This window comes from Auxenochlorella protothecoides (assembly GCF_000733215.1).
Source record: "Auxenochlorella protothecoides strain 0710 unplaced genomic scaffold scaffold2, whole genome shotgun sequence".
Lineage (NCBI taxonomy): Eukaryota > Viridiplantae > Chlorophyta > Trebouxiophyceae > Chlorellales > Chlorellaceae > Auxenochlorella > Auxenochlorella protothecoides.
Window position 1 is genome coordinate 470,651 of NW_011934268.1, and position 11,159 is coordinate 481,809.

The 11,159-nt window shown below is 65.1% G+C and overlaps 3 protein-coding genes across 3 annotated transcripts in view; 2 read left to right on the forward strand and 1 right to left on the reverse strand.

Annotated features, from left to right (window-relative positions):
• Positions 1-1,141: 1,141 nt before the first annotated feature.
• On the forward strand, positions 1,142-2,062 carry F751_2235 (hypothetical protein; the record flags this gene model as incomplete). Its single annotated transcript, XM_011401284.1, has 2 exons — positions 1,142-1,332; positions 1,489-2,062. The coding sequence occupies 2 exons, from the start codon at positions 1,142-1,144 to the stop codon at positions 2,060-2,062; spliced, it is 765 nt and encodes a 254-aa protein (XP_011399586.1).
• A 187-nt stretch (positions 2,063-2,249) lies between these two features.
• Positions 2,250-10,012, reverse strand: F751_2236 (DNA-directed RNA polymerase III subunit rpc1; the record flags this gene model as incomplete). Its single annotated transcript, XM_011401285.1, has 17 exons — positions 2,250-2,371; positions 2,608-2,932; positions 3,251-3,446; positions 3,632-3,743; positions 4,014-4,143; positions 4,332-4,465; positions 4,667-5,792; positions 5,923-6,382; positions 6,592-6,700; positions 6,866-7,049; positions 7,196-7,362; positions 7,701-8,361; positions 8,545-8,668; positions 8,930-9,245; positions 9,475-9,592; positions 9,733-9,817; positions 9,915-10,012. 17 exons carry the CDS (start codon positions 10,010-10,012, stop codon positions 2,250-2,252), a joined length of 4,467 nt encoding a protein of 1,488 aa, XP_011399587.1.
• Positions 10,013-10,397: 385 nt separating this feature from the next.
• F751_2237 (HEAT repeat-containing protein 5A) overlaps positions 10,398-11,159 on the forward strand; it is a gene marked incomplete at both ends in the record, with an annotated part of 12,392 nt that continues 11,630 nt past the window's right edge. The window contains 2 exons of the mRNA XM_011401286.1: positions 10,398-10,646; positions 10,925-11,140. Of these exons, the coding sequence (XP_011399588.1) occupies positions 10,398-10,646; positions 10,925-11,140 (465 nt within the window). The remainder of the gene's footprint in view (positions 10,647-10,924; positions 11,141-11,159) is intronic.

The following is an 11,159-nucleotide window of genomic DNA, read 5'->3' on the forward strand; positions in this document are numbered from 1 at the left end:
CAGGCGATGTGCGTGGCATGGTGGATTTTTACCGCCACGAGATGTTGTACTCAAGGTTACCTCCACCATACACCCTGTGCACTCCATTGGCACAGCCGTACGCTGGTCCCGTCACATCAGCAAGGCGCAGAGAGTGCGGCCCCGGTCAGCATTGCTCCACCCCTGCCAGAAACCTCTACCGCACCCCTCCGCACGTGCCCGATCTGGAGCTGCCGGGCAATCCCAGGCTGGACGGCACCATCCCCCCGCCAAGCGACCAGAATGGAACGACCAGGTGGTCAGCAAACCTGCCACCGAGAAGACCGCAGGTTACCTGAGGGCAGGGTCACGCAACGCTCGCGTTGCCCTTCCGAAGTCTGGTCCAGGTCAGCCAGCGCATGGTCAGCAGGGCAGCGCAAAGGTCGCGAGCGCGACGGCCCGCCTCATGGCCGCCAGCCGTGCACGGATGCTGCGGAGCAGTGCAGGGGGCCAGGCTGGCGCTTCCTGGGCCGTCACTGTGGTGAGGGTCCCTGTCAGGCTGGGGTCTGGGGAGCAGGAACAACCATGAGGAGGTATGGCTGCTTGCTTGATTGCTATTCCAAATGGATCCCCTCTGATGCTGTGCATGCCCGCCTCTGGGTGCATCCTGCGTGCGCCCTCTGCTCGCCTTCTACCCTTTGCTCGACATGCATACTGCAGGTCACCGGTCCAGGGGAGGTGTACACCCCCACACCTCGCCAGGGACCGGACCCAGCCTCCAGATCAGCTGGTGAGGGTGGCTGGGCTGCGGGGTCCAGCTCGCCGCGGCAACCCCAGACCCGAGCGGCAAGGCTGCAGGCCCAAGCCTGGGGAGAACTGGGGGGTGAGTATTTGCTGAGAGTTGGTTAAATTGGATTGTTGATGGCGCCTCAAGCTGCAGGCTTACTCTGACTGCCCAACCTGTGTGTGTGCAGGCATGTCGCTGTGTGAATTCATGCAGCCGGTTGCCAAAGTGTGAGCACCCTATCTTGGGGTGGACCCTCCGAAACTACCCATCCTCCGACATCAAAGGCTCGACCGGCGAAACATGTACAACTCGGTCAAATAACAACACCGCACCTATTTCTAATGATATCAGACTACATTACATGGAGCAGAACTACTCCACACGAACAAGCTGCATATGTCCACTTTTACCGGCTTGTCAGATCAGCCACCAGACGTGATCCTGGTGCTGGTGCTGCACCTCGCCTCAGACCCCGATCGACGGCTGAGAGACGTCATCAACCTCGCATTCGCATCCAAGTCTCTATTGAGCTCGGTCACAGGCCTTGATGTGTTCTGGACCAACTGGTCCCGCACCGTCTTCGGCAGGTGAGCCCCAGGGTGGGGCTCCGCTTGGGTGGGCATGCAGCAACTTACCATGCTCCCCCCACAGGATCGTTTGGGTGGCATAGGCCCCTAAGCACCTCTAGGCAATCAACCCCCCCCTCACATTCCAATCACGGGCCTCTCGTCTTTCCCATGCAGACCCAGGGAGACTGAGACTGTCCTGCCCCTGTGGTCGGGGTGGTCATACTTCTCGGGCCGCATGCGCCGCCGTTTCCACCTGTGTCGGGCCATGCATGCCCTGCTGTTCAGGCACCCTGCCCCCACGTACCTGATGTCGGGCCATGACATCCCGACGCTGCTTGCGGCAGAGGCCGGACATGGGGTGGAGCTGCCTGAGTGCCTGTGGGACTTGTGGCGGGTCTACGATGGTCACTCCAACAAGTCTTCCAGGGGCATCTTCCAGGGGGCGCACATGCTGCGGCTGCAGGAGGCGCTGGAGCGGCTGTCCTCCCACCGACCCGGGCCGTGCATGGGGGGGCCGCCGGGGACGGACATGGAGCCGGGGCCCCTGATGCCATTCACCACCGGTCCTCCGTACTACCCCTGCGGATTCTACACGGCCGACCCCCAAGGCCGGGTGTGGCTGACCAGCAGCAAGGTGAGCTGGTACGTCGCAGACACCCTGACGGAGATGGTCCGGCTCGCAATGACAGGAGAACTGGCGGAGAAGAGGGGGATCGTGCTTGCCGCCTCCACGCCTGTGACAGGCTGAACAAGGAATGGGTGTGCGCACCGGCACACCTGCGGCCCCCGCTTGGCCTGCCCAGGGTGTCGGGGGCTGTACAGTCAGGGTGCACCGCAAGGAAGAGGGGGTTGCCAAGAGACAGCGTGGTCGGACCGTCGCATGCTGCGGCAGTGTGTGCATGGGGGGATGTGTAATGTGGCAGGGCCGGGCCACCTCATGCCAGCAGCGGTGCCGGCCTGCGGGCGAGGACCTTCCCCGGCGGCGCGCGCTGCAGGACCTTCATGAGCCCCGTGCCGGTGGGCATGGGGATGCCCATGATGATGGACTCGCTCACGCCTGCGATGGGGCGGCGGGGCGGTTTGATGCGGCGCCGACGTGCAGGCTAAGGGCCGTACCCAACACAGGCTGCTCTCTGTGTGGAGGTGAACTCCAGTAGTGGTCGGCGGCGCCGGCCGCCCATGTCGAGAGCGCACCTCCTCGCTCCTCACCATTCCATAAGCGAGGCACTTCCCATGACCCTCTTAATGCCCCGGACCCCCCCCAATTTCCCCCTCTCCCCAACGTCTCCTCACCCGTGATGTCGTCCACGCGGCCGTGCAGCGCGGCGTCAAACAGGTGGTCGGTGGTCTTCTCAAAGCTGGCCAGCATGAGGACCGAGTCCTTCATCTTGGCGATGCCGAAGCGCGTGATGCCCAGCACCTCCCCCCGCGCCGTCATGCAGTCGGCCAGAAGCATGGTGTGTCGCGCGTCGATGGCCATGCCGTGCTGCCCCATGGTGTAGGCGATCTCCTCCATCACCGTGGCGCGCGCGGCCTCGATGCCCAGCGTCGCCACCACCTCCGCCACGTGGTTGCTCCGCGTCGCCAGCCCCGCCACGCCGGGCGTGCCCATCACCGCCTGGGATGTTTGGTTGGTGGGGGGAAGGGGAAAGGGGCTCAGGCTCTCGTACATGGTGGCAAGGGAGGTTTAGGTGGGTGGCAACTGCACGTGTGACGGTCTCTTGGGGCCCTCTGGGGGCAGCAGGAGATGCACCAGGGGGCCATACACGTATGAGACAGAGTCACGGTGTGCTGTCATGCGTCCACCTTATCCTGGACACGCGAGCAGGGCTTGATGACTCCCACAGCGGCTGACAGCAAGCCCCACCAGGTGGCGTCGTTGATCTACCATCCCCCCCTTCCTCGCCCCAAAGCACCACCCCATCCTCCTCCGCACCGCGAGGTTGGTGCCCTCCACGAGCAGATTGAAGCCGCCGCCCTGCTTCTTGTTGATCACGGCGCGCTCCACCGTGGGGATGCCCCTCACGATGACCCCGGGCAGCGCATTCTCCAGCGTCTGCAGCTGGAAGAGGACGGGCACCCGAGCCGGCTCCAGCGGCGGCCGCACCTCCAGCTGGTCCTCACCGAGCGTGCTGAAACGGAGGTCATGCAGGCGGGTGGAGGGAACAGGGTGAGGAGGACGGCTGATCTATGTGAGCGTCCTCACAGCTGCTCCGCTGCCTGTCCAGAATCGGCATTCCCAATGTGGCCCCCACCCTCCCCTGCTGTCTACGGAATCCCACAGCTGCCGGCCCCCCCCCCCTTCGCCCTTGCTCACAGGATGTGCTCGGCCTTCAGCTTGAGTTTGGGCGCCTCCATCAGGGCCAGCTTCACGGTGGAGGCATTGAGGCCCAGCTGCAGCTTGTGGATGTTCTCCATGTCCAGACGCACTGCAGGGCAGGTATGTGGGGTGCAAAGGGGATATGTGAGCGAGGGGAGAGGCAGTGATGTATGGGGACAGATACCGCGGACGAGCAGGGTCTGGGCAGCCAGACACGATATCTTGCAACACATCTAATGAGCCATCCTGTGCAACACGGACGTCCCCCTTCTCAGCGGCAGGGCAGCACAGCCAATGCATGCAAAACCAAGTGCGATTTGCAGCAGGACACCTCAACCCCAGCGCCAGGATCAGTGTGTCCCAATCCCTCGCGGCGCACCCTGGACATGGCTCCCGCTGGGCTTGAGCATGATGCGGATGGAGGCGGCCACTCCGCCGAGGCGCGTGCGCTCCAGGCGCCCCTTCACGATCCGCGCCGCCTGCTCCGAGCCGTCCACCGATAAAGCGACCTGGTTTGGGTGGGGGACGAGGGAGGTTTGCTGGCGCGTTGGAGTTGAGGGAGAGTCTCTGAGATGTGCATGGCGCAGGGTGTCAGTCGTCGCACTCCCAACGTTACATCTTGATCATTCCCACTGGCTGATTCATGAGCACGCCGGCCTGCTGCTCTTGCCACCCCAGCTCAGCCCAGCGCCCTGACCTGCATCAGCGGCGTGGAGATGTTCTTGGCCGCGTTGATGATCTCCTTGAGCCGCGGGACTCCCAGCGTCACGTTCATGGACGCGACGCCGGCAAAGTGGAACGTTTTGAGCGTCATCTGCGTGCCAGGCTCGCCTGTGGATGGAGGAGCGAGCGGGGGGATGGATTGATGTGTGTGGGCGTCGACAAGCAGACAGACAAAAGTATATGGCGGCACATGTGTAGCGTCTCCTGCCTCCGAAATCCACACAGTGCCTCTGATCGCAGGCACACCATCCACGGAGCGCTCTCCCCTTCTTCAACCCCCTCAGAGTCATTCATCTCCCGTCCGCGCACCGATGCTCTGCGCGCCAAAGGCCCCGACCGTCGCCCCGGGCTCGATGCGCTTGCGCTCGTAGCGCGCGGCGCACTGCGCCACGAACCCTGCCAGCGCCTCGCGCGTCAGCGCCTGCACGCGCACGAGGTGCTCCAGGTGGCCGGCACCCCGCGCGTCGGCGGGCAGGCCCAGGCGTGCCCGCGCGGCGCGCAGCGCAGCGACCTGCTCGGCGAGGAAGGTCGCCAGCCGGTCGCGGAAGGCGGCGCTGGAGAAGGGGGAGCCCTCGCCAAAGGTGCCTTGGCCCAGCACCTGCGCCACCGCCGCCTCCAGCTCCGCGGGGAGCGGGCAGGCCTGCGTGGAGAGGCGCGCGCCGGGCGCGGCGATTTCTTCCTTTGCCGCCCCTTCGCCACCTTCCCGAGGCCTGCGGGGGGAGCCGGTCGCGTCATGGGTCGCGCCATGGCCCGTGCCCTGGGCAGCTGCGCTCGCGTCTCGCTCGGCCTCGCCCGTCGCTGCCTCGCTGGCGTCCCGCTGTGCACCGTCATGGGCACCCCCGCTGCTTGCCTGCACGACGCTGGCCACGCCCCCGCTGGCCGCGCTGCTGGCCATCATCCCCGCTCCTCCCGCTCGCCCAGCGGCGCCGGCGCCCGTGGCCTTGATCAGGGCCAGGACGCGCTGGAACGCCACGGGCTCGCCGTCCTTTCCTTCCATGCCCACAGGGTCCATGCCGTCCTCTCCGTACTGCAGCTGCACCACGCCGCCCGCGGCATTGCGCACGGTGCCGTCGTAGTGCGCGTACAGGTCCTCCAGCGCCTTCATCAGCCGGCGCGACATGTACCCCGTCTCGGCGGTCTTCACCGCAGTGTCCACCAGCCCCTCCCGCCCCGCCATGGTGTGGAAGAAGAACTCGGTGGGGGTGAGGCCCGAGTAGAAGGAGTTGGCCACGAAGCCCTTGCCCGCCGGCGTGCAGTCGCCGCGCGGGAAGTGGGGCAGCGAGCGGTCGGTGAAGCCGTTGGGCGTGCGCTTGCCGCCCACCGACTGCTGCCCCACGCAGGCCACCATCTGGGCGATGTTGATGGGGGAGCCCTTGGACCCACACTGGCTCATGATGAGGGGGGAGTTCAGGGGGTGCAGCGACGCCATACACACCTGGGGGTGCGTTGGGTAGGGGGTCGTGGCATGGGGCAGGAGGGTGCTGTGGTGGGGGTGGAGACGCCACAGGCGACAGGCATGGAAAGTGGATGCCACCACCCAAACCACAAGCACCCAGCGCCCCCACCTTGGCGGCCTGCTCCCGGATGTTGTTCAATACCCCGGTCACCGAGGCCTCCAGCGACTCCTCTGCGTTGCACCCCGGCTGCAGCGCCAGCTTCCCCCGGCCGTAGGCAGCGATGAAGTCGTCGCACTGCCCGTAACCCGCGGCCAGCGTGGCGGCCTTGGCGCGCTGCAGCTCCGGCGCCGGGGTCACGTCGTCGATGCCGATGGAGAAGCCCTGGTCGCCGATGAAGCGCGCCGACAGCTTGGCCAGGCGTGACATGGCCTCTGCGGCGACGGCTGCTGAGTAGTCGGCCATGAGCACCTGGAAGAGACCGGCCTTGTTGCCGCCGCCCAGCGTCACCTTGCCCAGGCGGCCACAGATGAGGTGGGAGTTGTGGAAGCAGACGTAGCCGTCCGCGGGGCACATGTGCTGGCCCTGCTTGGTGTAGATCTTCTCCGCCGTCTCCAGGCTCACAAACAGCCTGAATGAATAAGGGGGGATTTTTTGGGGGTCCTTGGGTTGGGTGTGCGGTGGGTGAAAGGAGCTGGGAGATGCTGAGACTGAGCAAGCACATGCGTCAACCTACTGCAGGGACCCCATCAGCCCCTCCATCTGAGTATTCCCTTGCAATCTCCCCACCACCAGCAACCAAGATCCTCTCCCCAGAGAACCCCCTGGGCCATGTCTCACTTGACTCGGGAGTTGGGGCGCAGGAGCATGGTGAAGACCTGCTTCCCGGTCCACAGCTCCAGCGGCTTCACGATTGCGGGAGGGGGAAGCTCTATGTCCTGGCGATTGTCTGATAATTGTATGGAAGAGTTGGGTAGGGTGAGGCGCCCCGGTGCATGCGCGAAGATGGGTTAGGAGGGGCAGGAGTGCACTGCTGCTGAACAAACAAAATGCCCGTGAGCGCACCAGTCAATCACCACCAGACACCGTCGACAGTCCAAGGGCCCCGCCTCACCCGTGAGGTACGCCAGTGCCTGCGCCAGCTTGGGGCGGGTGAAGAACTTGTCCTTGGACGTGAGCAGGTAGGCCGAGGTCAGAAAATCCTGGGTTGCTGCCACCAGGATCTCCCCGTTCTTGGGCGTGCACAGGTTGTTCACCACCCCCATCAGCTGCAGCGCCTCCGCCCGGGCCTCCTCCGTCTGCGGGGTGTGGGGGTGATGGCGTGCAGCGTCAGGTCTGGTACATCGCAGGCAGGCAGCACCAGACCCAGGGCTCCCAGGACGCTCCAATCCCGCCGTCGCCACCCCTCCCCTTCCCCGGTCACAGCCCCCCTCGCAGCACACACCTGCGGCACGTGGATGTTCATCTCATCCCCGTCAAAGTCGGCATTGTAGGGTGAGCACACACACTCGTTGAAGCGCAGCGTCCGCCACGGCATGACCCTGGCCCGGTGCGCCATGATGGACATGCGATGCAGCGACGGCTGGCGATTGAACAGCACGATGTCGCCGTCTGGGACAGGTCAGGGAGAGGGATACCGTGAGCGGGGGAAAGTCCGGATGTGGGGCTGGTTTTTGTGCATCGTGCTGGGTAGGGTATCCATTGATCAGAAGGACAAGGCTGAGCGGTTGAGATGGAGGAGAAGGCACCCCGAGAGGCATGGCAGCGAGAGGAATGCATGTGACCAAACCTCACATGGCTCCTGATGGTGCTTCGAGGAGTGCACCGTACTCGTCTGGCACGCAAGGGTCGTTCCCCCTTCCTCCTCCCCAGCCACCCCTCGACCAACCCCTCAACCATCCCCTCGACCAACCCCTCAACCAACCCCTCAACCAACCCCTCGACCCCACCTTCGAGGTGCCTCTCCACAATGTCCCCGATCTTGAGCTCGGAGGCGATGCGCCGCCGGTCCCCGAACCTGAGGAAGACCTTGTCGCCATTGGGGAAGATGACGAAGGAGGCCCCCGGCCAGTGCGACGCCCCCGCCAGCACCCGCTGCTTCAGTTTCTCCATGTTGTGCGCTGTCACGCGCTCCGGGTAGGTCAGGGTCAGGGCCATGAGGCGAGGCACGCACACCTCGCTGACTCGCAGGTTGGGGTCCGGGGAGATGACGGTGCGTCCGGAGAAGTCGACGCGCTTGCCCGACAGGTTCCCCCGGAACCGCCCCTGCTTGCCCTTCAGCCGCTGGACCAGGCCCCGCGTTGGCTTGGCCCCCCCGGTCTGGTACATTGCGCTGAGGCCGGGGAGGTCGCTGTTGATCACCGTGGCGCAGAGGAACTGGAGGTAGTCCCAGTGCTCCATCAGGTTGGAGGCGGGGGCGCCGGCGGCCAGGTCCTGGCGCAGCGTGGCGTTGGTCTCCACGATGTTGGCCAGGCGCATGGTGATGTCGTCCTCGTTGGACCCCGCCCCGGCGTCCATCTCCACGGAGGGGCGGATGCAGACGGGGGGGACGGGAACCGCGGAGATGAGCAGGTCCTCGGGGCGGCCGGCCACGTCCAGCAGCTCCAGATCCTATGCGTGGTTGTGTGAGGGGAGAAAAGGCGGACAGGGGGTGTGAAAGGAGATGGGTCTGAGGGAGACCCGGCATGTGCGGCAGCTCCTTGTGCTCCTCTACTGCAGGGACCCGTCCTCAACCCCCAGGCGCCACACCCACACCCACACATTCCGCTCCCCAAACCCCCCAAGACGACTCACGGCTTGTGGAATATTAGTGAAGAGCTGGCGCACGCGCAGGGGGTTGAGGTCGTCCATGACTCTGGCTAGGTTGCCACGCAGCTGGTCGTTGTACTGGCAGGCCATGGCCAGGTCGTCTTGGATGCTGTGGGAGGAATGGGGGGAAGGGTGACTACGCTGCTCCGCAAAGCTGGGTGAGGCCGCAGTTCCATGCATCCTCCTGCTTCCTGCCATGGCCAACCTTTTCCAATGGCCCACATGTCCACGCAAGGATGCCAGTCCACACTCGCAGGCCGGCCGGCTCCCTTTCGGACAAGAAGATACTTTGTGAAACAGCAGCATCCCGATAAACACACACGCTGCAGGTCCCCACCTCCCACTCTGGAACAACCCGCCCGCCACTCACACGTCAGCCCGCCCCTTGTTCCGGGTGAAAGGGTCGTGGATGATCTTGAGCGTCCCCGTGACCTTCTTCACCACGCCGTTTTCCGCGCCGCAGTGGGGGCAGAGCTTGGTGCGCTTGCATCGGTCCAGGACGCGTTTGAAGACGGCCTCGCGCTGCACGCGCTCCGTGCGCAGCGAGCGGAAGCGGCGCAGGAAGGCGCTGCGCTCCCCCGCCGGCAGCAGCACGCGGGAGCAGGTCTTGCAGACGCACTGCAGGATCTGCACCGTGTTCTTCAGGTACCCGATGTGGAACACGGGCAGCTCCAGCTTGATGTAGCCTGGGAACGGTAGAAGTGGAGAGGCGAGAGGGGGTTGAGAGAGGTGCTGGACAAGGACTCGTGCATGAGCAGGGCTGCGCACAGGCAGTCCATCCACCCAAGGTGGACAACATCGGCACCCTGATCCATCAGCTTGCTGCAATAATCCAGATCCCGGAGGCCAAGCAGGCATGAGAAGTGCCGCCAGTGCAGTTCAGGTGCCTGGACCCCAACCCCCTGCCCGCCTCACCAAAGTGCCCCGTGCAGTCGCTCAGGTGCTGGCCGCACGTCTCGCAGATGGCGCGCTTGTTGCTCACGCCCAGACGCCCATCCAGCACCCCATTGGGCTGCGGCCGGCGCTCCGGCATCTGCACGATGGATGGGCGTGGCGGGGACCTGAGCATGCTGGCGAGGCAGCAGGTTATCACAGCCGTCCGAGGCATTCACTCGCGTGCGAGGCACCTGAGCCCATGTCCCCTTCACCCCCACTCCAACCCCAGCATGTCACCTTGTAGAGAGCCCTCTCGTACACATGCATCTCTGAGGTTTGGATGATCTCGCTGGGGGACATGAGGCTGAAGCGCAGCTGCTTGCTGCACCGTGGAAGGCGGTTGGATGGGTGGGTTGGGGCATGGCAGTGGAAGGGTCCCATCACGTCTTCACCATGTTCCAGTCATCCCTGGCACTCACATCCTGCGGGGGACATTGGGCTCCTCGTACGACTCCTTGGAGGAACACAGCTTGGAGCGCTCCGCAGGACCTGGCGGAGCAGGGCGTGCCCCCGCCATCCCTCACGGGGGAGGCGCCGAGCCTTGCGCCGGCAACTCGCTGGGCGGTGGGTTTCGCCTGACACGAGCGGGGGTGTTGGGCCGGGAGCTCTTCGCCAGGAGATAAATATCCAGAGCTGTACACAATCAACAGTACGAGTTAGCACACCAACCCCAGGCTGTGTATGGCGCACGATGGTGGGTGTTGCCTGCATGGACGCGAGCGCGCGCGAAAACGCTTTCCCGAGATGAAGCACTGACCGGGCGGAGACTCCGATCGCGGCCTGTATACAGGCAGATTACGCAGTCGCAATGCCCTGCTCTGCATCGGAATGGAACGATGACCACTCCAGAATGAACTGAGCGGAGCCTGTGCCCGGTTTAGGCCCTGCCTGGCGCGGTCGGGATGGCCCCCCTAACCACCTACTTCAAGGATGAGGAGGACTGCCTGGGCTTCCCCATCTGGGTGGCCGAGCTGGAGCTGATCGTGGGGAGCGCGAGGGGATCCTCCCGCCCCGACAGCATCGCCTGCCTGGCCCTGCTCCACAAGCTGGTCGCCACCCTCGCCCGGGCGGGCCGGGAGGAGGTGCGGGCCCACCAGCGGCGCTGCGAGGACGCGGTGCTCCACGTCCTGCTCAAGGGCGCCCCGCCCTCGGTGAGATCGAGCGGGTAGTGTTTCGGGGTCCCAAGACGGGGTGGTGAAGGCCCCCATGCATTGATCTGGACCGCACTCTCAGATCACACCCAGGAGCGCATCCATCCTCACTCACTGCGGGCGCCTTTCTGTCCCTGCGCACCATTTGCCTACGTGATCCGCTCCCTGGGTTCCTGGCACATTATCCAGTCCACCCTTGATACGCACCCAGCCCCTCCTGCTAATGAATCTGCACACCAGTCACCCCTCCCCTACCCCCCCCTTGAAACTCGATCCAGGTGCGGCGCCTGCTGTGCGCCGTGCTGTCCCGCCTGTATGCGCAGGGCGACACGCTGCCCCTCTACTCCCGCGTGTCCAGCCTGCAGCTTTTCCTGGGCACGCGCGAGGCGCAGGGGCGCGAGACCGGCGACGCCATCCGCCTGGGCGCGCTGGAGGCGCTGACCGCGCTGTACGCCGACCACGGCGGCCTCCTGTCCATCGGCGTGCAGGACACGGTGGCCCTGGCGGCGCGGT